At 44.8% G+C, this 27134-nt stretch overlaps 1 protein-coding gene across 1 annotated transcript in view; it reads left to right on the plus strand.

Moving 5' to 3' along the window:
* KCND3 (potassium voltage-gated channel subfamily D member 3) overlaps window positions 1–27134 on the plus strand; it is a 310434-nt gene that overhangs the window by 266280 nt on the left and 17020 nt on the right. Inside the window, exon 3 of the mRNA XM_069090370.1 lies at window positions 17577–17739. Within this exon, the coding sequence (XP_068946471.1) occupies window positions 17577–17739 (163 nt within the window). The remainder of the gene's footprint in view (window positions 1–17576; window positions 17740–27134) is intronic.

Consider the following 27134-nt stretch of genomic DNA (forward strand, 5'->3'; position numbering starts at 1 on the left):
TTCTCTCTCCCTTTTGTTCTTTTCTATTCTCTCTCCTCTCTTCTCTCCTCTGTCTCTTCTTTTTCTTCTCTTTTCTTTTTTTCCATCTGTCTTTCTGTTTCTCCTTCATTCCTACCTCTGTCACTTCCTTTTTTTCAATTCTTTCCTCATCCTCTTCCACCTCTTCTCCAGAGTGAAAGGCAGGAAGATCTGGTTTCAGTTCCTGCCTTGGATACCTACTAACTGTGTAAGTAACCTCTCTGTGACTCAGTTTCCTTATCTATGAAATGAGGGAGCCTCAAAGATCCATCCTCCTTCTGTTTCCTCTCTCTTCCTCCCGCTCTCTGTCTTCTCCCTGTCTCTTTCTCCTGTCTCTCTCTGTCTGTCAGTCTGTCCACCTCTCCCTCCCTCCCTTTAATCTCCTTCCTCTCCCCACTGCAGACACACACCCTTCCCAGAGGAGGAATGACCCCCTCCCAGGTCCTTTGAGGCATTCCCTTGGGCAGAGGAGAACACTGCCGGTATTTTGGGATCTTCATAATAAATTTAAGAACTCAATTTGCTGTTCCGTATTTGCTTGTTGAAAGGAGACCAACACAGGCCTTGATTGCATTTCCTCTCCTGGCTTTTATCAGCTGGCACGGGTTCCTGTCTACTTTCAAATTGGCTTGCTTGTTTGCATCTTGTTCTCTCCACGTCCTCTTCACATTTGTTCCTATCAGCGCGCGCGCCTTACAGGAGGAGCAGTCTATGTGATTCCCTCGGTGCATGATGGAGCCTGACCCCGAGCAAGGCTTTCTGACAGCAGAGGCGGAGGCAGGCGACATCCCAGAAACCCCCTATCCCCATCCCCTCACAGGGTCCAGTGAGGCAAGGGGCCCGAGTGCACAGGGGATAAGCCCCATCTGATCCACCAGGAATTTTCTTCCTCTTTTCCTACTCCATGCTCAGCCTTCATTCACCAGCACCCCAAAGCTGCTGGTGGGGATCCTAACACCTGTGTCTTGTTCAGTCATGACCCTGTCTGGGGTTTTCTTGACAAAGGTACTGGGCTGGTTTGTCATGTCCTCCTCCAGTTTAGTTTACAAATGAGGAAACTGAGTCAAACAGGGTTACATGACTCATTCAGGGTCACACAGCTAGTAAGTCTCCAAGGCTAAATTTGAACTCCTAAACATGAGTCTTCCTAATTTCAAGCCCAGTACTCTATCTGCTTTTTACAATTGCCCCTAGTCCAGGGGTGGGAAACCTGTGGCCTTAAGGAGATTTGTTCTGTGAAGTTTGTATTCAGTCAAAGGGTTGCACTTGAGGACCTAGAGGGCCACATGTGGCATGGAGGCTGCAGGTTCCCCACCCCTGCTATGCCCAGGCCTTCAGGCTACCCCAGTGCTTCTTCTCATGGCCTAAGCCCAGTATCCCCTTTTCCTTTCTTTCTGTATCCTGAGACAGAGGATGGGTTTTTCCAGACATATTTCACATCACACACACACACACACACACACACACACACACACACACATACATACATACTCATATCACATACATATACACACATACATCTCTCACACACCACACATACATCTCACACACATGCACACACACATGTGTAAACACATACACACATCATACATATGCACACATCACACACATACACACACACATTGGCCTTCTGGTTCCCCAGCTCTCTATCTTCCATTCTCTGTCAACCATGTCTGAAATGTTCTTCCTCTTCACCTCCATTTCTCAGAAACTCGCATTTCCTTCGAGGCCCAACTCAAGCACCACCTTCTACATTAGGCTTTTTCCCATTTCTCCAGCTGCTAATATCTTCCCACAAAACTCCTTAAATCCATATTGCACATGTAAGTTTTATACATGGTGACCCAAAAGTCAGCACAATTTTAAATTTTAGTAGTTTAAAACTTTTGCCTTTTTTTTTTTAATTTAAACCTTAGTAGCTTAAAACTGAACTAAGACTTTTGGGACATTCTGTATCTCCCTCTATGTGCCCATGTTCCTTCTGTGAGTAGACTTTAAGGTCATTGAGGACAGTAACTATTTCACTTTTGTCTTTTTATCTCCAGTGCTTAAAGTAGTGTCTGGAGCTCAATAAATGTTTGTTGATTGATTGATTAATTGGCTTTACTGATCATAAGGGAGAAACTTTGATACAAACTTCAATGGTTGCATGGTTTCTTAAGTGAGAGTGGTCCCTTCACCATCCAGATTGCAGCCCCTCCCTGCCTGCTCATTCGTTGAGTTTTTGTCCCTGTCATTTCAAAGATCTTCTGCAGAAGATTGCCCCAGTATGCCCAAGGCCTTGCCCTGGTTCTTTTAATACCTTGGGGTAGTGGACATATCATTAGTCCATCTGTTGCTTCACATTCTAGCTTCATGGGCCTCCTAACTACTTTTCTCCTGGTCATTCATGCCTCTGGTGATGCCTTTTTATGGAATTTCATGCCTACACATCATCTCTGGCAACAAGCTGCAGTCTACTTATACCTACCATGTCTCTTTCATCCTTTGAGTTACTTATGGGACAAAAGGGGGAGAGAAATCAACCCTACAGAGCACACAGTTCTAGGGTACAGACATTCAAGGTCACCTGATGAAGCATCCTGGGCCTACTGGCCTCCTTCACACGGGGTCAGAACCCTCCCTGCTATTGGCCAGCCAGCATGCTGTCCAGAAAGCAGACCCTGTATGCCTTTTCACTGTAGAAACCCCCAATTTCTCTTTCCAGAGAAAGTTGATGCCCCTCTTTCAGGGTCAGCCTTCCTGCCCGTCACTTTTCACATTAGCAAGGTTCCAGCTGCCTCCCCAGATTCAGAATTATAACTTTATCCTCAAACCAAGAAAACATTTATTGGAAGATTCCCTAGTTGTAATATCCCCTGTATGTACTGGGGCTTGCCTTTGTAGCATGCCCTGATCATCTAACATGGCAGATATGAATTCCCAACCATGTCAGTGAAAGGTTATATTTCATGCCTTTCCCCAGGCTTCTCTGGTACCTTAAGGGAGTTTTGCAGTATTTAGGCTCTTGGCCAATGACTCCAGCTTCTACCACAGGTGTTGGGAGGAGGATCCTGTACCCCAGTTCCATTTAGCCATTAACAATAGTATTAGCTCCCCTCTCTACAGTGTGTGGGGTGGAGGGGACTGTGACCTTCACCCTCTGCAGAGGACAGGGCAAGCAGATGCAGACAATCAAAGAGGCTGCCCTCACCCACAGTGGTAAGGGGTGCAGAGCCTCCATGCTAGGAGATCTGAGCATGCCCTCCTCAGGGGTTCCTCCACTGGGTGATCTGGGTGTACTCCAAAAGCAAGGCCAGTTACACATACAATGGTCAACAGACTTTCTTAAATACCTCACAGCTCCATAATTCCATCAGTATGGGTATTACCTTCTCTGGTGCAGATCCCAATCCCCATTACATCTTAGTAGATGTTGTGACCAAAAATATTCATCACCTAGTGGCCAGCTTTCCAGAAGGAGTTTCTCTAGACTTACCTAAACTGGTTTGGGGACAGCAGACATATAAACCATGGTCAAGCCCAAATGCAAAGCCTGTCCAGCTTAGTAGGAAGGCCCTGACAGAGCTTATACTATGCTGGCATGGCCTTCCAGAACCAAAGGTCATCTTCCTACCACAATGAGTCATCAGAAAAGGACTTCAGCAGAGAAATCTATAATCCTGCCCTCCTATGATTCCAATCGTTCTAATTCTAATCAACAAGAACTTTATAAGCTCTTACTCTACACCAGGCACTGTACTAAACACTGAGAATACAAATAAAAGCAAAAACATTCCATGTCCTCAAGGAGCTTATGTTCTATCAATGGATGAGTCATTTTTTCCAGTTTTCATGTTGGAATGACCATAAAAGGACTCACTTGCCTAAATGCCTCAGGTACAAAAATAAGAGAAATTGGAGGGAGGGAGATGCCCCATCTGTGTTGTTCCTTCTGTGCTCGGCTTCCCAAGGCTCTGTGCCTCTGACAAGGAGACTCTTGGCTTTAGAAAGACGCTGAGGGCATGTTAGGAAGGGGAAGATAACTTGGGGGGGGGGGGGCACTGCAAATATTGGGAGGAAAGCAAATCTTTGTGGGGAATCCTTGAAGAAGACAAGACATGAAAATACCTTAACCCCTCAAAAAAATCTGGGATCACACAGGGAGGTGGAATCTCGAGTCAGGTGGCCAGACTTCAACGCCATGGGCCACGCTGAGCCATGACTGACTGGGAGATCTCCTCTGAACACAAGCTCAGTAGCAGTGACTGCGTAGAGGAATCATGTTCTTTTCTGTGCCCTCCAATACCAAATCCACTCACTTGGCAAAGTCCAGAGATGCTTCTTCTCAGTGCCAGTGGTGATCTAATAGCTAAGCTCAGTCCAGCTCATTCCAGGTCTCCCCAGGACTGAAGGCACTTCAGCCAAGTTTCTATTATCCAGGGGTTGGTTATTTTCCTTATGGATCATCCAGGCCTCTTGTCTTGCCTCCTTTCTCTTGCCCCCATCTCTCCCCTCCCCCACTCCTCTCTCTGGCTTTTGTTATCCTGCTGTGGACCTCAGTAAGGTGCAGAATATGGGCTTCAAAGTCTATAACCTCGTTATAAATCCTGCCCCTGATGCATACTACTTGTGTAACCTTGGGTAAATTATTTCATCTTCCTGGGCCTCAGTTTCCTCATCTGTAAAATAAATGGGGGGGGATTTAAAAATTAATTTAAAATAAAATTAAAATATTTCAAATTAAATTAAAAAGCAAACATCTACTTAATGTTGACTGTTAGCAATACAGTGATAGGCAACAGGGGCAATTCAAAATTTGTATAAAGCTAGGCCTCGACCCTTATAGAACTTATGCTCTAGTCAAGGGGATAAGACACAATTATACAATATCACACTGTTAGAAAGATGGTCTTTGAACCCTAATAGATGTAAGCTCCTCTGGAGGAAATAGAAACTCCCATTTCTCTTAGAGGCGAACGAGCTAAATAGAGAGGATTGGACTGTCTGAGATGCCTGACATGGATTCCTGCTTTCACATTCTAGGTTTGGGAGGCCCACACAAGGGAAGGCAGTGCAAGCTTTTGGCTGCAATGCTGGCTCAGGGTAACATGGGGATTTCCAGTTTTCAGGCTTCCCCATCTTTGAGCGCAGGGGATGAGAACTTGACTGTTGAATTCACTTGGTGAATTTGCTAGGAGGTGACATCTTCAATTTTAAATGTCAGGTCCCGGCCTCTACCTTCCAGAAATCCTTGTCCCAGGCAACAGCCAGTCCCTGCCATCTGAGGGGAATTGTTCTCCTGGTCTGCAGTATCAGACAGAGGTGTTAGGCCACCCCACTGAAGTTCTGGGCCAGGGGGTTTTGTCTGTTCCAGATGCTCTCAATCATCATCAGCAGATGTGCTCACCATGTGCTCACCAGCCCACCACTGGGGCTGACTCCAATGCCCTCTGACGGGAACTGCCCGTGTTGACTCAGTCACTGCTAGTGGTGATAGCCTTCGACACTACCCCGCATACTGTGTGCCCTATCCCTCACCCCCACTAGCTGCACAGCATCTGGTCCAGGGCCAGAAAGACAAGTTTAGTGATGGGAAAGATCTTAGAGAACGGAGTCCAACCCCCTCATCTGACAGATGAGGAAACTGAAGAGTAGTGACTTGTCCAAGATGAACAGCAGAGCTAGGATTTGAACCCAAAACATCCAAGTCTGAATCCAGTGTTCTTTCTATGGGGCAACACTACTCCAAGAGTGCACATCTACCCATTAAACAGACTCCACAGGAGGTAGCCAAGGTGTGGCAGAAAGGATAGGCAGAGTCAGCACAGGCCTGGTTTCTGCTCCCACCTCCAACACTTACTAGGCCCATCACCATAGCCATGTCACGTATGAGGCTCACTGAGGTCTCACTTCTCTTATCTTGGAAAAGGGGAGAATAATACACATAATGGGGGATCTGAGCAGCATGGTGTATAGAGTGTCGGACCTGGAATCAGAAATACCTGAGTTCAAATCTGGCCTCAGACACCTCCTAGCTGTGTGACCCTGGGCAAGTCACTTAACCCTGCTTGCCTCAGTTTCTTCATCTGTCAAATAATCTGGAGAAAGAAATGGCAAATCACTCCAGGATCTCTGCCAAGAAAACCCCAAATAGGGTCATGAAGAGTCAATGACTAAAACAACTAAAAAACAACAAAATACTTATAATACCTATGATTGCAGATGATTGTCAGGTGGTTCAAATGAGGTCATCAGTATAAAGCGCCTTGCAAACCTTACTATATGGTCATCTATTACTAGCATAATCATGATTGCTTCAATTGGCAGGTCTTTGTCATTCACCATCCAGCCCTTTGCTGATCTGGCCGGGCCACAATGAATACTAATTAATCAAAGAATGGTATAGTTCACACTCAGATGATTTACAGTTTATAAGACACTTTCATATCCGTCATTTCTTTTGACCCTCAGAACAGGCCAGAAAGGGAGGTGATGGAAGTCTCATCACTCCCATTTTATGGATGTGCCCAGGCCAAGGACATCTCACAGCTAATGAGCCAGAGGAGGGACTGACAGCTCCAGCCTTCTGATTCCATCTAAGAGATGGAGGCTTGGAGCTCCTCTAAAGGACCTTGGTGACTTTGTTCCTGGTGGTAACTTGGATGGCCAAGCCTTTGATGCTTTTCCCATTTTGCCTAAGTAGGGAAGGAGTAGCCATATCCTGAATCCTTAGAACTCAGCATGACAACCTGGCAGTCAGTCAGTCAGCAATATTAAGTGCCTACTATGGGTCAAGTACCTAAGTACTGGGGATACAGAGAAAGGTAAAAATACAGTCCCTGCCCTCAAGAAGGTCATGTTTCAATGGGGAAGGTAACACAGAAATGCTAATGTACAAACACAAAGTATATACAGTATATGGAAAGTAATTCCAGAGGGGAAAGCACTAGCAGCCCAGAGAGGGGAGAGGAAGAGAGGAGGGAACCAGGAAAGGTCTCTTGCAGAAGGGAAGGGGAAGGGGATGAGGATTTATAGAACACCTACTATGTGCTGGGCACTGTTCTAAGTGCTATATGAACCAATTATCTCATTTTATCCTTACAACAACCCTGGGAGGAAGGTGCTATGACATCCCCATTTTATAGATGAGGAAACTGAGGCAGACAGAGGTTAAGTGACTTGCCCATGGTCACACAACTAGTAAGAATCTGAGAACAAATTTAAACTCAGATCTTCCTGACTCTCAATTCAGTTCTCTCTCTCCTCTACACCACCAGGTGATTTTGGTTGGAGGAGGGGAAGGCATTGGAGCTTGGGGAATCAGGAAAGATCTCATGTGGAAAGGAGCCTTTGAAGGAAACTAGAGATTGTAAGAGATGAAGGTACACAGTCACCGCAATATCGTTCAAAGAGTAACTGTGCATGGCTAAGCTATTTTGAGTAATATGAACATTCAAATCAACTACAAAGGATCTATGAAGGAAAACTTCCAGAGAAAGAACTGATATATGAAAGTATGTGTTGGATGGAATCGTCTATATATCTGTATGAAACGTTGGCCTTCTCTGATTGGGAAGGCTGGGAAGGAAACAATCTGGACCTCAAAATGTAACCAAAAAAATACATGCAATTATATATACACAAAGAGAGAGAGAGAGAGAGAGAGAGAGAGAGAGAGAGAGAGAGAGAGAGATTGATTCCAGGCATGGGGGACAAACAGACTATGTTAAGACACAAAGCTGTAAAGGATGGATGGTCAAGGATGAGGAACAGTCAGAAGGTCAATCTAGCTCAGCTGAATAAGAGTAATGTGAAATATGGCTGGACTGGGAGATTGGAGACAGGTTTTAAGGGCTTTAAATGGGAGTTATTGAAGATTCTTGAGTAAGAGAGTGACCTCATCCGTGCTGTGCTTCAGGAAAATAATTCTGGCACCCATGTAGGGAAACCCCATAGTGGAGAAGTTAAGCAGAAATTTGGGGAGAAACCTTTTGCTTCGCCTAGCCCTGCCTGTCTCCCCCCCATACCCCACAGATAACAACAATAGCTAACATTTATATAGCACTGACTGTGTGCTCAGCACTGCAGTATTACCTGGGGGGAGTGTCCCCTCTGTCTCATTCCTGGACATGGCCCAGGCACACTGGAAGCTTTCTCTTCCCCATAAGAAGCAACTAGACAGGATAAGAGAGAACCGCCCGGGCTTATCTCTCTGGTACCTGGAGCAGGAAAGGAAGGCAGCAATTAATCGTACAAGGCCTGCCATTTGTGCTGCTTAGGCTCAGATAAAAAGTTTAATTATCCCTAAGCCCTAATACAAATTAATTAGCTTCCCATATTACCAGGGTAAGCTTGCCTGTCCCTGCCTCAGCATAGACAGCACACTTTGGATTCCCAAAGACGCCAGACGGATTGTGAGGCAGAGGGTCTGGGGCCCATTCGTTGTGAAGAGGCTTGTTGCAGACTAGAACACTGGGCCCCAGACTCAGTGTCCTGACTGGGCATCAGCCTCTGCTGGTTCTCTGCTCCATACCTTCTACATCCTGGGCCCCGAGGGCCCCTTTTACTTCCTTTCACTTTCAAACATCATTATCAGAAAGGCTCATTTTTCTTGGAGAAGGAGACAGAGCTATGATTCTTCCAGGAGGTCTGTCTTTCTCCATGGGCTTCTCCATGTTTCATTGTCTTTCCTGTTCTTTCTCCTTTTCTGTCTCTCCTTTTCTGTTCCTTGCATCTGGCTGGGCAAGGAGAGAACTGGAAATAGCACCTCGGTCAAGGTATGATCTAAATAAATGCCTCAGTGACCCCACCCCCATCCGGCCATTCTAAAAGGAAACTACTGAGGGTTGGGTCAGCTAATGATGGTGGAAGGTGATAGGAATGGATCCGGATGTGGCCTAGTTTGTGGCAGCTGGATGGTGCAGTGAATACAGCACTGGCCCTGAAGTCAGGAGGACCTGAGTTAAAATCCAGCCTCAGACACTCGACACACTTACGAGCTCTGTGACCTTGGGCAAGTCACTTAACCCCTATTGCCTTACACCCTTAAAAAAAAAAAAAGAGGGCCTGGTTTAGAGGCCCAGCTCTAACTTTTCACAGAACTGGAAAATGGAAAGGGGCTCAGTGAGCATCTGGTCCAACTTTTATTTCAACAGGTCTGACAAGTTGCCATCCAGACCCTGCTTGAATACATCCTTCTTTACCACTCAGGCAGAGGAATTATACAACCCAACATCCACGCCCAAGAGAAAACAATCTCCTCTAGTTCCACTCTCCTCCTCATTTGCAGAGCCCATCTCTGTCTGCTTTAACCCTACCCATAGATTTCCTCTCCAGGCCTCCTTCCCTAGAACACTTGCTCCAATCTCTGTTCCAGGGGTTTTCAGCATCTCTTCCTGGGGAAAGCCAATCATAGGGTCAGCCATCCATACACAAAAGCATCACTGACTGCCCAGGGTGTCGCTGCAGGAGTGCTATTTTTAGCTTGGGCTGTTCATGGGAATGAATGAACCCTTGCTTAAGAGAAGGAGCCGGCTAAGAGGCGGGACTACAAGGTTCAGCTCCTGGAGAGCCCAGACATTTAGGACCAAGTCTGTGTGGATAATTGTGGGTGAGTGTGGCCACCAGACGGCAGGAAACCCAGCTAAGTGTGCTAAGGAATCGGGGGAAGGGGATTAGGAGGGATAGAATCTGGAGAAGGGGGATGAATCAGGAATGCTTTCTTTTAATTTTTTTTATTACCAAACATTGGTTTTCTTTTCCATCATCACTAATGGGAAAAAAAAAACCCTGCAAGAAATACACATAGACAAACAAAACAGGTTCTCACATTGGCCAGGTCCAAAAATGGACATTTCATTCTGCAACTTGGGTCCAGCATCCCTCTAGTGATCCTGAGATGGGTAGCATTCTTCATAGTCATTGGTCACAGTATGATCAGAGTTCTTACCTCTTTCAAGGTTTCCTTTTTTTTTTTTTACAATTTTGCTGTTGTACAAATTGTTCTCCTGATTCTGCTTACTTCATTCTGAATCAGTTCATACAAGTCTTCCTAGGTTTCTCTAGAAGAAACAAATTATGGTATATGAATGTCAGGGATACTTCCTCCTTGCAATATTAAGAAGCAAGCCAAAAAGGTAAAACTTAATCTTGACCCCTTCCCAGGGGCAGCTGTGCAACAGTGGAGGATATCGCTGGAGTCTAAGGACCTGGGTTTAAATCCCGGCTTTGCTATTTATTGCCTCTATGACTTCACACATGTCATTTCACCTGTCAAGATCTCAATTTTCTCATCTATAAAATAAGAAGCCTAGATTGTATGATCTCTGCATCCCAGGATCCCAGAATCTCAGAGGTAGGAGAAGGCAGGTTGTATACCCTAAGCAAGGTTTAAAGCCTAGGCCCTACTTGTGTTACTGTTCCCTAGAGATAGAAAGGCCCCCTCCCTTTAATACAGCTGTGCTTAATCTGGTGTCTGTGGACTGATTTCAGGGGATCTGTGAATTTATAAAGGAAAAAATATCTTTATTTTCACTAATTGTAGTTCAGCATTTCTTCAACTATTTTAAACCATTGTTTTAGAAGGGATCCATAGATACCCCAAGGGTCCATGACACCCAAAGTGGTGAACATCCTTGATCATAACATGTGACCTGACTTATCACAAAATAAATAAAATCCCCACATGTCACAGAGAAGAGAGTTTTCTGCTATTAAAAACATTAACAAGGGCCTCTTCACTTCTCCACCTCCCGTTCTTGGCAGAGGGGAGGGACTTACAGGCGTGGAAGACTACCTGCATTGTTAAGTTAGCTTTGTTGAACTGTTGGTTGGACATGAGGAAGAAGGATGAGTCCAAGATAATGCTGAGTAGGAGAAAGTTGTTACCACCAATGGAAATGGTCAAGTTGAAAGGAAGGGTGAATTTGGATACATAGTGTGTGACCTTGGACAAGCCCCCTGACTTCCCTAGGGCCTCAGTTTCCTCATCTACAAAATAAGAGATCTTGACTAGATGCCTGTTAAGGTCTCTTTGAATACAGGGGTACTCTAATGAGTATAGCATAGAAGGATATTGAACTTGAGGTGAAGATATCTGTCAGACATCCTGGACAAGTGGGCATTCAGCTTCCAGCGGCAGGGAGTTCATGTCTACGACTAATACTGATGCTGCTATTACTACTACTACTACCATTGATGCTACTACTACTGCCGCTGCTGCTACTACTATTACTACTACCATTGCTATTACTGCTACTACCATTGTTACTACTACTATTGTTAATACCATTACTACTAGTAGTACTATTATTACTATTCCTATTACTTCTACTGCTACTACTACTAAGTATTATTATTGTTATTCTTCCTCAGTCATTTCAATCATATCTGACTCTTCATAACCCCATTTGGGGTTTTCTTGGCAGAGATACTGGAGTGATTTTCCATTTCCTTCTCCAGTTCATTTGACAGATGAGGAAACCGAGGTAAACAGGGCTAAGTGACTTGCCCAGGGTCACACAGCTAGTAAATGATTCCAGGCCCAGTACTCTATGCACTACTGTGCCACCTAGCTGTCCTAATAATAATGACAGTAATAATGTCAACTGTAATAATAACAGTAACAATAATAACATTTGACATATAGGTTCTTTATGGTTTGCCAAATATATGTCTTTAATCATTTGCTTGTCAAACATCCCTGTGAGGTAAGAACTACCATTATTATCCTCTTCATTTTAAAGATGAGGATACTGAGACAGAAAGGTTAGGTGACTTTTCCAGGGTCACACAGGTAGCAAATATCGAGATAGACCTTGAACCCTCTCCTGACTCTAATGTACTATCCCACACTGTCTCCACTACAACCTCATTGAGTAAAGCTGTCCCCCTTTCACACAGTCCCAACAGTTAGAAAGGTCTTCCTTATGGGGAAGCCAAAGTCAGTGTCCCTCACACTTCTCCACATTGGTGCTGTGGCTGCCTTCTAGAAGAATAGAAAAGTAAGTACAAGTGGGCAGCTAGCTAACAATGCTAGACTCAGGGAGGCAGGAAGACCCAGGTGTGAATCTCACCTCAGACACTTATTAGGGGTACGAGCAGGGCAGGCCACTTAGCCTCTCAGCTTCATCATCTATAAAATGGGAGAACAGCATCCAGCCTCCAAAGGCTGTTGTCAAGATCAAGCGAGATAACGTGTAAAAAGTATTTTTTATGAGGCGACTATACATACAAAAGGAGAGAGAGCCTGAACCTCTGACCTGGTGTCAGACTGGCCCATTACTCTGTGGTGGTTGAGCTGTGCATTTGAAAAAATAAGAATAATAGCTATTTTTTCTATTGTGCTATCGGGACACTGTCCTAAGTGCTTTACAAACATCTCATTTGATCCTCATACCAACCCTACGAGTTAGGGGCTATGATTATCTCCATTGTATAACTGGGAAAACTGAGGCAGGCAATTTAAGCAACTTGCCCAGGATCATACAGCTAGTAAGTGCCTGAGGTGAGATTTGAACTCAGGTCTTCCTGAGGCCAGGGCCAGTGTCACCTAGCAGTGGTGCCCTGGACCTGACTTCTAGTATAGCTTTTCCTGTACTTCTGAGTTTATGTATCTCTGTGGTTTGTGTGTTCCTGGTTAAAGTCTTGTACTCTGGGCTGTGTTCTAAGATGCTTGAGACCTTACTCCAGCTTGCACTGGTAGGCTGGGCAGTGGTGACTCTGCATCCCACGGTCATCAAGGGGCTGCCTCTGTGACAATCTCAGAAGCCCTTCTTTCTCGGGAATGCCCATGTCAGAGATTGCAGGTGACAATCATTGTCTGGTGGGATAAGCAGCTGCCAAGGTCATGGTTGTAAGTTTTGGCCGTGACTGCTTGGGTAAGTCATCCCTTCTCTTTGGGCTTTGATTTCTTCATCTATAAAACAAAGGTGATCTCTTTGGGGGTGACCCGCTTCATGAGTCTAAGTAAAACTGGGCTTCTGGAAAAAGACAGCCTTCATTCAAAATCCCTTTCACCCAGTTCCAAAGGGCTGACTCTACATTCTTTGGTGGTAGGTTGGTTGTATAGAATACAGCTCATAACAAACAAGTCTTCTGTTTGGGTTGTTCAGAATATTTTTGTTAAACAGGAATTTTCAGCTTGATGACATTTGTGCTCAATGGATTGGGCCTGTGTTTGTTTTCAGAGATAGTGCCCAGCAGAAATCTCACTTTTCCATCAGAATTTAAGTACCTTGAGGGCCAGGGTGGTTTTTCATTTTGTCTGTAGCCACTGTCTGCATGGAACCTTATTCCTCATAGGTACTGATTGGACTGGATTCAATCTGATTCTCCCAGCCCAAAAAGGGCACCACATCTCCCTGTAAGTTCTCCCCTTGCCAGACCTGGTGCCAGGGGGCACCTTGGCACAGCTCCAGCATCTAAGTTTAAAAAAAAAGCAGCAGCAAATACAATTACTATCAAAAGCTTGTCCTGACTTCCCTTGGGTTGGGAGAAGGGGAAGAGGGAAGAAGGCGATTCCCAAATTAGGTTTGTTGACTCTGTTTTGTCTTGTGGCCCTGAGTTGAAGGCATCAAGTTGAATAACTGTCAGGACGAAACGCAGTGATTTATCACCAGTCCAAGGAGGCTCAGACTTGCAATCCAAAATTCAACAAACCTTTGTTTGCTGATGCCCTGTGTCTGTGAGGCACCAAGCTAGGCACTTGAGATTCAGAGATATTGAGGACACAGACCTTGCCATCATGGAGCCCAGTGGTTGCATGGGAGAGGGGGTAAATGGGAGGGGTACGTAGAGGGGACTGGGATGGGTTGGAGTAATGGCCAAGATAGGTAGACAGGTGAACAAACTGAGAGAAGACTCTCAGAGGTGAAAATTTATTGCTGCTGAGTCTTAGGTACCCCTCCACAGATAAGTATAAAGGATGTATCCAGATAAAGTGCCAAAAAATTTGAGGAGAAAACTCACTTCTCTCTGGAGGGAAGGGAGTCAGAGAAGGCTTCCTGGATGAGTTGGCACATGATTCAGCCCTTGAAAGCAGGGAAGACTTTAACCCTTTATCTATAGACCCCTCCACCTGACATTCACATTTAGATTTGGAAGGAGCTTCCTTCCCAAGGAAGGGAGGCCATGAGGATTCTATAAGGCAGAGACGAGGAAAGGGTACATTACAGGTACAGGGGACACATAGCCATGCAAAGGGGGCTGTAGACCATGAGAGTATATTCTCTTCAAGACTCAGGACCAGGGTTTCATTCTTCCCACCGGCATGTGCTCTCTGCTTAATAATCTGACTGCTAAATATGAGGAATACGGAGAAGGCCAGTTTGGCTAGACTGGGAGTGGGGAACCTTTGGTCTCAGGGCCACATGTGGCCCTGTAGGTCCTTGGCTGCAACCTTTTGACTGGGTCCAAGTTTTGCAGAACAAATCCTTTTATTAAGGGGGTTTGTTCTGTGAAGTTTGGATTCAGTCAAAGGACTGCATTTGAGGACCTAGAGGGCCACATGCAGGTTCCCCTCACCTCTGAGCTAGACTATGTTGTGCAAAGTACTGTCTAATAAGGCTGGAAAGGGAGATGGAGGGTAGATTTTAAAGGACTTTAAAAACCAAACAGAAGAATCTAGATTTTTAGCCCAAGAAGTAATGGGGGGCCACTGGAGTTTGTTAAGTGGTGGAGTGACATGGTCAGAGATGGGCTTAAAGAAAATTACTTTATCAGCTGTATGAAGAATGGATTAGAGTGGGGTGGCAGGTGGTGCAGTGAGTAAGAGCACCAGCCCTGGAGTTGGGAGGACCTGGGATCTGTTCCGGCCTCAGATACTTAACACCCACACAAAACTGGCCAAGTAACCTTGGGCAAGTTACTTAACCCCAATTGCTTTAAAAAAAAAAGAATGGATTAGAGAGAGGAGAGATAAGGCAAGAAGATCAATTAGGGGGCCATGGCAAGAGTCTAGGGGAGACATTAAAAGAATCTGAACTAAGGCAATTGCTGTGGCCTAGAGAGAAGGGCTTGGATGGAGAGAGATGTAAAAAGTAAATTGCACGTTTTGGCCACTGCAGGACACATGGAGGGAGAGGGAGAGTAACGAGACAAGTTAATGCTGAGGTTGCTAACCTGGGAGCCTGGAAGGATGGTATCATCTCAGGACGAGTAGCTTTAATCCTTCATAGAAGAAATAAGCTATATGATTTCAAAGTGATAATTTCATGATTAATGGTTGTCTCAATCCCCTCTGTTTCTAGGCACCCAGTCGAGAGGGGGGCTGGGAAAAAAAGTGTTTCTGTCCTTGGAGAAAGGAGGTTTCAGAACTCTTGGCTTAACAAAGGCCTTTAAATTATCTCCTAAAGAGAAGGCTAAATAACACTTAACAGCTGGGACAGAGTTTTATTTATTAGAAGGGAGATAATAATGAGAGCAGAGAAAAGAGATTAGGGCCCCCAATGCTATTGCTGAAGGGTGGATTTCTAACCAATCCAAACATCAGGATGGGGGTTACCAAGCTGTTCTTTAGAATGAAAGGCCATGGAGAGGGAGACCCAGAATCTTTATTTTCTGGTCTGTAGGAGAATGGCTTCCTGCCCATCCCTCAGTGAGGAAGAGGGAGAGGGCATTAGGGGTGAAGGACATCATCTCCCCCTACCCCATGCATCTCCAGGACTCAAGGTCCCCCCCCCCTGGAGGTTGTTTCCAGAAATTCACTCTCTTCTGATCTGGCAAAGCACATTAAATGGAGCTTCCTGGACAGAGCCCTGGGCGCAGGCTTCACTCCATTCTGCAAGGAGCCAGAAGTAATCACTAGCATTTATTTTTTATTTTAAGGTTTTTAAGGTGTGATTTTTTTAGATGTATTACCTCTTTTGATCCTCATAATAACCTGAGAGGCAGGCACTTTTATTGTCCCCATCTCACAGATGAACAGATTGAGGCCAAGGGAAGATTATGTGACTCACCCATGGTGTCACAGCTAGAGTCTGAGGAAAGATTTGATCTCGGGGGTGGCTAGGTGGCGCAGTGAATAGAGCACCAGCCCTGGAGTTAGGAGGACCTGAGTTCAAATCCAGCCTCAGACACTTAACACAAAAACTAGCTGTGTGACCTTAGGAAAGTCACTTAATCCAAATTGCCCTCCAAAAAGAAAAAAAAAAAAGATTTGATCTCCGGTCTTCTTGTCTCCAAGTCACAATGTACTAGGTATGGTAGAAGATTCCGAGGGGGATGGGGAACAGTTCTTGCTCTCGGGGAGAGGCTTACTAACAAAACAACATTTGTCATGAGGCAGAAAGGAAGCATGAAGAGCAGAAAGATGCTCATCTGGGGTCTAATGCCAGCTCTGTCATTGCCATGAATGACTGTGTGCCTTCAGGCACATTACCTCCCTTCTCTGGGTTTGTTTCCTCAACTATACAAGGAGAGATTAAACCCCAAAGCTCTCCAAGGTTCCTGCCAGTATAGATATGCTAGAAGATGGCTTAGTGGATAGAGGCCCTTAACTTGAGGGCAGGAAGACTTGAATTCAGCTCCTCCTTCAGACACTGTGTGACCCTGGGTAAGTCCCTTAATTTTAGTCGCCTCATCTATAAACTGGAGATAATTTCCTACCTCAAAGAATTGTTATGAAGCTGAAAAGCATCTGGCAACCCTAAAGTACCCTGTGAACAGTAGCCATAATTATCTTCTTGTTATTATCCTACAGCCAGTGAATACTAGAGTCAGTCAGAGAAAGGAAGAGATAAACCTGGAAGGGTCTGGAGAAAGACCTCTCTGGAGTGCAAATGCCAGGAGACAAGAGACCGGAGAGCACAGTCCATCTCTTATCCTGCTGTGGCAGTGGAAGTTGAAAGAGAGGCAGATTTTGACTCATTGTAAGAAGTGAAATGGGCTGCCAAGAAAGCATTGAGAGAGGATGGGTGTCCAGGACTAGGGAAGGGGTAGTCCCAGTGTGCTCTGCCCTGGCCATTGGGCATATCATGTGCAGTTCTGAGCTCCACGTTTTAGAATAAGACATTGGTGATCTGGTGAGTGGACACTGGACCAGGGTGACCAGGATGATGAAGGCTCATGAATTTATGCTATCTGAGTATCAGCTGAAGGAACCAAGGACATCATGAGTCTTGGTAAGGGGGCCCAGGATGGGGACTAAATGCTTTTTGATTAAATGGTTGATTGATTGACTGCTTTAAGAGAGTATGGGTTTCTCCTCATTGGAGGTCAGACAAGAATCTTGTCTGGGTCCAGATTAGACTCATGATCCCCAAGGTCCTTTCCATCTCTAACATTGTATAATTCTATCATCCATGACCATGGGACGATAGGGAAGTGACATTTAATCCGTGGTAGCCCAAATCCTTTACTTTGGCCACTGTATTTCTTTCTTCCTATTAGAAGAATCAGTGTTGGGAGAGTAGAGGGAGACATCTGAAAAACATTAACCTTGACCATCCTTCAAGTCCCAGCTCTCTTTTCCTCCCCTCTAGAGTTGGGGAAAGGGGGAGCAGCAAGATGGAGGAGGGCAGAGAGGCTGCACTGATTGAATTCTACTGGGGGCCTCTTTCTTTCTTTTTCTTCCCCAGATATGGGGACATGGTGCCCAAGACCATCGCAGGGAAGATCTTCGGTTCCATCTGCTCCCTGAGTGGCGTCCTGGTCATTGCCCTGCCAGTCCCTGTGATTGTCTCCAACTTCAGTCGGATTTACCATCAGAATCAGAGAGCTGACAAGCGACGAGCTCAGAAGGTGAGTCTGAACCCTCTCCGACAGAGGCTTTCTTGCCCATAATATTTGAGATGAATCAGATTCTCACAGAAACTAGAAGACCTAAGTTCAGATTCCGACCTCTGACACTTACTAGCTCTGGGACCCGCATGGTAGAAAAGGTAATAGGACTGGCTTTGGAAGCTGGAAGACCAGGGTTTGAGTCCCATCTCCATCTCAAACTGACTTGTGTGTATGACACAGGTGGTTATTTGGTCAAGTAATTCAGTCTCTTCCTTATGACTTGAATTCTTTCTGTTGCATTCCCAATGGGGGATCTTTGAACATGAACAGGGGACAGACTCAATCAATTATTGGATAGATCTACCTCAGTGGTCACTCATTACACCCAAACTTTTCTCCCTTTGGCTTCCACCTTTTGCTGCTAGTTCTGCTCTCTAGAGCCACATAGAACAAATGGAAAAAGGAGGGAGAGAGAGAATATAAAGACTAAATAGAAATATAATTTAAATCTAAAAACTAAGGCATAGTTCCCAGCCTCAAAAAGTTTAAGATCTCATGGATTAATGTTACATCCCTAGCAGAAGTAAGGGTCTTTGGAGACAGAGTGAGGTCAAGAATATGCTCTTCTCTCCCCAGTTCCAGGTTCTTCATCATCTCAAGCACATAACCCCTAACCTAAGAGATGATCAGGTTCTCAGTTTCCCTAGACCTGGTCCTAGCTCTTCAGAGGGAGCCCATCTCCCCCGCTCCAAAACCAAGGAGCAGAAACAAGTGAGGGTAGCATGGAAAAAAAAATACGCCAGAAAAGAACCTGCCAGTTGTCCTAGAGTTTAAATATCACCCATCTGGGGCCTGGTATCAACTTTTTACAGTGAGGATGGGAAAAAAGAGGAGCAACATGGTTGAGACTGTGTCAGGACAAGGTATTGTTTAAAAACTGATCTACTTAGAGGCATTCAGGTAGAAACTAGGCGATTCCTTGTCAAAGATGTTTTAGAGTAAAATGGTTATTTGGAGAATTAATCAGTCAATAAACATTTATGAAGCAGTTACTATGTGCCAGGCACTGTGTTAGGCACTTGGGATCCAAGTGAGAAAGCTAAACAAAACAAAAAACAGTCCCTGCCCTCAAAGAGCTTACATTCTGATAGGGAAAGGCAATGCATAAAAAGGAGCTGGAAGGGGTGTCCAATTGAGGGGTAATTTCAAAGGTCACAGAGTCAAAAGCACAGTCAGGACAGGAATGAAGCATGGCCAGTCTGAGACCATCATCCCCAAAATGGCGGCCCTGAAAGGATTCCATCGATGGAAGAAGGAGACCACCATGGCCAAGGTATAGTGAAGGGTGAGAAGATCCAGCATTATGTGATCTCTGAAGGTGCCTTCCAATGCTACCTCTATAACTGTGATTCTGACCAGGAAAATTGTTGTTCACCTAATGACATATTATATATGCGCATATATATATGCATAACATACATTTATATACATATATATAAAATGATCTACACATTCTAATTTCCAGAAACTACCACTAGGGGGTAGTATGAAACAGGAGGTTGGGCTGTGCTATGACCCAGGTCCTCTGATTTCAAAGCCAGAGTCCTTCCTATTTGTCTTATTGCTGTTGTCCAGTTAGTTGTTCAGCCATACCGACCCTTCATGACCCCACTTGGGGTTTTCTTGGCGGATACTTAAGTGGTTTTGCCATTTCCTTCTCCAGCTTATTTTACAGATGAGGCAAACAAGGTTAAGTTACTTGCTCAGCATTACACAGTCTGAGGCCAGATTTGAACTCAGGAAGATGAGTCCTCCTGACTCCAGGCCAGGCACTCTATCTAGCTTCCCTAGTATTAGTAGTAGTATTAGTTTAACGTCATCTGCAATTTGGTAAACATGACCTCTGAACTATATCCAAGTTATTGACAAAGACATCTAATAAAACAATGCTGAGGAAAGACACCTCTAGCCCTCCGCCAGATACCTGCTTTAGGTTGGCATTTATCCATTCATCAGAACCAGAGAATCTTAGGATTAGACTAAGCCTCGGAGACCATGTAGAATAGACAAAGGATTGGCAAATCTAAGTGCCCCTCCCCCCTGTTTTTCTATGGCTCGTGAGCTAAGAATAGTTTTTACATTTTTAAAATAAAGTTTTATTGAATACCAAAATATGAAAAGCCATTCTTACTTTGCAGTCTATACAAAAACAGGCAGCAGGCTGAATTTGACTTGCAGGCTGTAGTTTGCTGACCCCTGATCTAGGCCAAGAATCCCCACTACAATATCTCCAACTGGTAGCCATTCAGCTTTCATGTGTATACCTCAATGAAGGGGGATCTCACTGGTCCTCCTGAAGTAGCCCATTCCACTCCTGGACAACTCTAATGGATAGGAAGCTTTTCCTTATACCATAGTACCATGGAAAGAGCTCTGAGCATGAAATCAGGAGACTTGGCTCAGATCCCAGCTGTCATCTACTACCTGTGTAACCTTGAAACAGATCACTTAACCTCCACTGACCTCTATTTCCTCACCTATAAAATGCGGAGATTGAGCTAGCTGACCTCCCAAAGTACACTCCAACTCTAAATCTATTATCCTATAATCCAGACCCTCCCTTGACACAGTGACTGCCCATCACCCCCTCCAATCAGACCCTACCTCCCCCACCCCAGCCTCTGGGACTGCCACCATTATTTTCACTACCTGAAGTCAAGCAGAACAATAGATCTGAGGTTAGGGTTTGATAGAAATGCAAGACTGCTGTGTTTTCCTGGGAAAGGCAAAGATGCTTCAGGACATCCCAGTAAAGTCCCCAGAAACAAATTGTATGTGGTGACCCCAGCAAGCATCTTCCATGGAAAGGAAAGAAGACACGGATGAACGGGCTCCAGATGGACCTTGCTGACCCTGTGTTCTCCGAAGGTGAACAGAACAAAGAACCATTCACTCTTTGTGTAGAAACCCTCAGCAAAGAGGAGAGAGACAGAGACACAGGTAGAAGGAAAGAGGCTGGCTACCTTTGGCAGCTTAAATGCTCCAAAGATAGATTGTTTGTTCCTCCCCAAAGCCCACAATGGAAAAGAATTAATTAGACGTGGTTTTGGCTGACTCCACAGAATGGTGCCAGGCAGCCTAGGTCAGGGCAAGGCGGGGTAGGCAGGATGGAGATGAGGCGATTGATCCTTTCTGAGCAAAGTACATCCTGGCAAAGTTGGGAAGCAGGGAACAAGCCGGTATTAAAAAATGAGATCAGCATGTGTGGACTCCAGCGTCATGATGACATTTCCTGGTGAAAACCTAAGTTTTGGGTTTTGTGAGGGGATTAGAGGCTGTGAGAGAAAAGTTCCCAGAGTTCTAGGAGAACAGGACTATGGAATTCTCAGGCAAAATCTTTACTCAGGTGGCCCCTAGCCTGGGGGTTTGCATTGGAACACTTAGCACTGGATGAACAAAGGACTTAGCCTGTCAAAACCTCAGACTTCCAAGGGTCATCCCATCAAAGCCCCTGCCCAAGAATAGTGCTATGAGCTCTGATCCTATACAGAGCAAAGAAGTTTGGTGCCCTGGGCCAAAGTTCCATTTGCCATACCCTAGTTACTGCTTTACTTAACTCTAGACTAATCTGTAGAGGAGCTATTACCTGAACTCTTCTAGGTTTTGGACCCTTCCCGTCTCATCCTCACTCCCCATCCCCAGTCACCAGAGTACTTGCAGTGATTAGGTTCTCACTGGAATCAACCCTAAGGGCATTTTAAAATGCTTTCAACTGAGCCGCAGATTTAGAGAAATAATTGGCCACATTTTCCAAGCTCCCAGCTTCACATTTAGCCTATGGTAAGGGCAACAACACTGGCTGTATCCGTAACCTAGCTATAGTCAAGGTAGCTTCCATGTCCCATTTGCCCACCTCTTGGGGCATCTCATCTGTTTCCTGCTTGTCTTCCAAAGGTTATAGATGAATGAGAAGGTGGGGGCTTCCCCGTTACTCTATAAAATACATCCCAGGTCTTTAAGAGGCCGACAGCTATGTCTTGTCTTTTTATCCTGCTGGCAGGTGAAAACGACTCCCTCCCCATCTCCCCTCCCTCCCTCCCTCTCTCCCTCCTTCCTTCTCTATCTGACATCAAAGTAAATATTTACAGGGTTTTCACTCAAGCTGATGCTGCCTTTCCTCAAGGTTGTTCAACCCTACCCCCTTTCACCTTGGGCTCTCTGCCAGGGAGAAAAAAATAGTTATCTGCTTTTGGTGGCTGAGGTTGGGGAAGATGGGCCACAAAGGGCAACAGACATCGTAGGGCAAATGTTAGCCCTTTCCAGAGCCGAACCCTTAAGACACAGAGCGGCTCTGAAAATAAGCACCAGCCCACATGCCTGCAGCCTAGAAGCCTTTGGGCTTGGGTCCAGGAGGAGATGAACACCCTCATTCTCTTCTTGTCTTCCCGTCACGTTTGATTTCCATAGGTTTTCTGTATGGGGGATTTGGATGATATTGGCCAAACAGACATTTTTCCTGAGTCTTGTAAATTTAGGAACAGGAACAAAAGACTGGGAAGTTGGGGACTGGGGGAGAGGAGGGATGTTTCTCCTTTTATTTTCTCCTCTTCTTACATTGTCTGCCCCTTTTTCTCTCCTTCACTCCCTTAAGCCCTTCCTCCTTCCTATACTTCTCTTGTCTCCTCTTTCTCCCTCTCCTCCCTTCCCTTTCCTTTCTTATCTCCCTCCCTCCTCTTTCTTCCCTATTTCCCTCTCTTCCTCATCTCTTAAATCTCTCCCCCTTTTCTCTCCACTCCCAACCTATCCTTCCTTTCCTCTCCTCCTACTTCCCTGTCTCTCCATCTTTCTCCTTCCGTTCTTCCAAGGAGAAAGCCGCGTTGCCACTCCAGATGAGAGATATAAATATTCAGGTACTAAAGGGCACCTGCGAGCAAAACTGTTAAAAGGTACTTAAGGAATGTAGGGTGAGATTGATGGAGAGCTAGCAGCGTTTAAAATGAGTGATCAGCACCAACGGGGAATGAGCATTTCCAGCAGCCATCTCCTCTCCTAAAAGAAAGAAATCACTACTCTGACACTCAATAAGCCCTCTCCTCCCATTGGAATCTGCCCCTATAGGCAATGGGGAGCTGCTGGTCAGCCTGTACTGGGTACTGTCCGCAGCTGAATTGGAAACCAAGAAGTAGGAATTTCCCCAGCTCATGTCTAGTAGACATTCTGTTTTGTCATCATACTCACCCCTATTCAGCCTCTCACACATACCTCTCTAGGACTGGTGTGCCCTCAGGGACACACACACACACACACACACACTTTTCTACAGTTTCTCACAGAGGCTCAAAAGGAAGCCTGGGTCCTTCTGGCCCTCAGGTTACTAGCTGCCAAATGAAGGATGAACATGCACTATATAAAGGAAAAAAGATGGCAATGGTCACGGGCGTATAATAACAATAACAACTCACATTTAAGTAGCACGTTAAGGTTTGCAAAGCACTTTAAAATATGATTTGATTTGACCCTCACAGCAATCCTTAGGTGCTTTTATTATCTCCATTTTACAGTTTAGGAAACTGAGACAGACCGAGACGAAGTAGTCACTTGGCCCAGGATCACACAGCTAGTAAGTGTTGGAGGAAGGATTTGAACTCGGGTTTTCATGATTCAAGGTCCAGCACGTAGCTGCCTCTGATGAGGATGATAATGACTGCCATAGCACTCCAATTGCAATGGACAGATTATATGTCTGAGATTGCTATAACCACAGAGATTGAGATAGAAAACAACAGATAGGCTCAGATCTGAAGCTTAGGACTTAAGGGGTTACTCCCACCTGGGTGCTAGCTATGACTGGTGGACCCCACTGAGCTAGCCAGAATAAAGGAGTAGCAGTGGAATCAGAAGCCAGAATAAAGGCCTGGCCAGAAATGTTGCAAATACAGTCAAATATCCTAATTCTTCTCTCAACCCTCCTTCTCTCTGATAAAAGACAATACCATCCCTGTTGACAATCCCTCTAAGTAAGGGGTTCTAGATATTTTGTGTTCAGCCTATGGATCCCTTCTCAGAATCATACTTTCAAATGTATAAAATAGAATAGAGAGGATTACAAAAGAAACCAATTCTATGAAATATAGTTGTCCAAAAAAAATGTTTTTAGGACACTGACCCCAGGTTAAGAAATCCTTCCCCCAATGTTCTACCACAAATGATTATCAACTCAAATAGAAACTGGATCCCTGAAGGCCAAATATTGACTTAGAAAACCACAAATTAACATTATCTATGTTGTATTTTTACTTATTTTGGTAAACATTTCCCAACTACATTTTCATCTGATTCCTAACCAGTTTTGCTCTGGTCTACCAATACCCAAGGCAGACAAATTGTGATAAAGGTGGAGAGAGATTGAGTAAGGTGATTGAGGAAAGAGTAGTAAAAAGAATGAGCCTGGGGAAAGTAGGCTTGGGATGCTAACTTTGACAGCACATAGGTTAAAATTTTAATGGTACAGAAAAGATGGGTGTCCCTTGCTCTGAGATGAGATGAAAATTCATAAAGCATTCCATATTTCTCTTTCTCTCTCTCTCTCTCTCTCTCTCTCTCTCTCTCTCTCTCTCTCTCTCTCTCTCTCTCTCTCTCTCTCTCTCTCTCTCCCTCTCACCCTCTGTCTCTGTCTTTCTCTGTTTCTCTATCTCTCTGTGTCTTTCTGTCTCTGTCTCTCTCTGCTTCTGTCTTTGTCTATCTTTCTGTCTCTGTCTCTTTCCCTCCATCTCTGTCTTTCTCTGTCTGCCTCTCTGTCTCTCTGTCTCTGTGTATGTGTGTGTCTCTCTCCCTCTACCTCTGTCTTTCTCTGTTTCTCTCTCTGACTTTCTGTCTCTGTCTGTCTTTCTGTCTCTCTCTGCCTCTCTGTCTCTGTCTCTCTCTTTCTCTCTGCCTCTCTCTGGTTGGGGGAGAGTTATAGTAGCAAAGAGATAATGATAGTGATGATAAAAAAGGAAAGAAAAGTAATTGTTCAATAGCACGTTTTCAGAATGAGAGGAAAAGAGAAGGGAGTTCTAAAAGAGGCAAAAGCAAGCAAGGCAGTCTTGGAACTACTGTGGTAAAGTAGCTACATGCTTTTTTTTAATGCTGTACATAATAGTCATCCCTTGTTTAATATATGTAGGCAACTAGATGGTACCATAGTGCATAGAGTGCCAGGCCTGGAGTCACAAGATTCATCTTCCTGAGTTCAAATTCAGTCTCAAGACATTTACTGGTTGTGTGACCCTGGGCAAGTCATTTAACCATGTTTGCCTCAATTTCCTCATCTGTAAAATGAGCTGGAGAAGGAAATGGTAGATCACTCCAGTATTTTTACCAAGAAAACCCCAAATGGGGTCACAAAGAATCAGACATAACTGAAAACAACTGAACAAGTTCACTATATAATCCTCTTCTTCCATGCTTCTTTATAAATAGAAATTTTCATGTTGGTTGATGTTTATCAAGTGCATAATAATAAAAATGAACATTTTTAAGGATTTTTAAATGACAGGCAGCATGGTGTATGAATGAATGAAAAAACACATATTAAGTGCTTACTATATACAAAATATCACAATAAGAGTTAAAGTTATAAATAAAAGAGTTAGACAGTCCCTCCTCTCAAGGAGCACACATTCCAATAAAGGGAGAAAACACATAAAGGTTTCAGCTGCACGTCAGATGGAAAGGTCTCAAGGTCCTTTGAGGGCAGCAGCAAAGGAGACTGTAATACCTCTTCTTCAATGTCATTTCCTCTGATAAAATCACATCAGGCCTAGTGGAGAGATAGTTGGCATCAGACCACAAAGACTGGGGTTTAAGTCCTACTTCTGACATACTGGTTGGGTGACCCTGGACAAGTCCCCTAACCTCTCAGGACTCTTGGCAGGTCTCTAATACTATAAATTGCAAACGTAGGGGTTTATCTGCTTTAGTAGAGGGAATTTCCTTACCTGAGAGTCACCCCTAATGATAAAATTCCAGGTCTAGTCCCTATCTTTAAAAATCATTTTTAAAGGAAAATATGGGGGCCGAATGCTAGGATGGAGTGACATTAGGTTTGAATATTAAAGAATTATCATCATTATAATCGTAGACTAGCCATGATGTAGGACTGCAAATCATGGAACACTGCAGTCTCCTAAGAACTGAAGTCGAGGATTTCTCAAGAAGCAGCATAAAGGTGCATAGTTAAGAGAGCAAGCTGCAATGCATTCTGCACAAGGAATCACAGAGAAGGAGAAATAAAGGCGGTCACCCAAGAAGTGCATGAGGACAAAGCTGGCCATGTAACAAGAGAGAAGGATGGCCCACGTGGCCGGTTGGTGTCATCCCCCATTAAGGGAATTAAAGGAAAGTTGCCAGGACATTGAGTGGATTCCCAGGGGCAATACCTCACAATAACCCTGCAAGGCAGAGGCTTTTATTATCCCCATTTTTTTGGTTGTTGTTTAGTCATTTCAGTCATATCTGACTCTTTGTGACCCCATTTTGGGGTTTTCTTGGCATTACTTGGTCCTTTCCTTCTCTAGTTCATTTTACAGATGAGGAAACTGAGGCAAACAGTTTAGTGACTTGCCCAAGGTCACACCGCTGGTAAGTGTCTGAGGCTGGATTTGAACTCAGGTCTTCCTGACCTAAGGCCTGGTGCTCTAGTCACCTGTCTCTATTATCCTAATTTCACAGATGAGGAAACTAAAGCAAAACAGGGTTAAGTGCTTTGCCCAGGTTCACATAACTAATATGGGTCTGAGGCTGGATTTGAACTCAGGTCTTCCTGACTCCAAATCCAACACTCTGTTGGCTGTGCCTCTAATGAAGATGCTGACAGCTGCTGTTATCCTCTAGTGAGAGGACACGGACAGGAGTCACAGAGGAAGGAAGGGCTGGGTCAGCGGCAGTCTACATCATTGAAGGGAATACTTCCAATGCTCTCATATTTGTGCAGATTGATGAAAGAGTGTAACTGTAGAATACTAGAAGTAGAAGACACCTGGAACATCATCCCTTGCAGCCCTCTCCTACCTCCATGACACCAGACATGCACAGGCTCATTGACTTCCATGGTACCAGGCCCATTCATTTGTCATTCATTTATTTCACAAACACTTGCTGAACCACTTTCTCTACTCAACTAGGCCGGGCAGTGGATAGAGCTCTGGCCTGGAATCAGGAAAACCTCAGATGAAATCTGGCCTCAGAAGGGTGGCTAGGTGACACAATGAATAGAGCACCGGCTCTGGAGTCAAGAGGACCCAAGTTCAAATCTGGCCTTAGACACTTAACACTTAACTAGCCATGTGACCTCGGGCAAGTCACTTAACCCCAATTTCCCTGCCTTCCCCCCTCCAGAAAGAAAGGAAGGAAGGAAGGAAGGAAGGAAGGAA

This window comes from Petaurus breviceps, unplaced genomic scaffold (assembly GCF_028583685.1).
Source record: "Petaurus breviceps papuanus isolate PSGF00001 unplaced genomic scaffold, PetGlider_PUasm1.0 186, whole genome shotgun sequence".
NCBI lineage: Eukaryota > Metazoa > Chordata > Mammalia > Diprotodontia > Petauridae > Petaurus > Petaurus breviceps.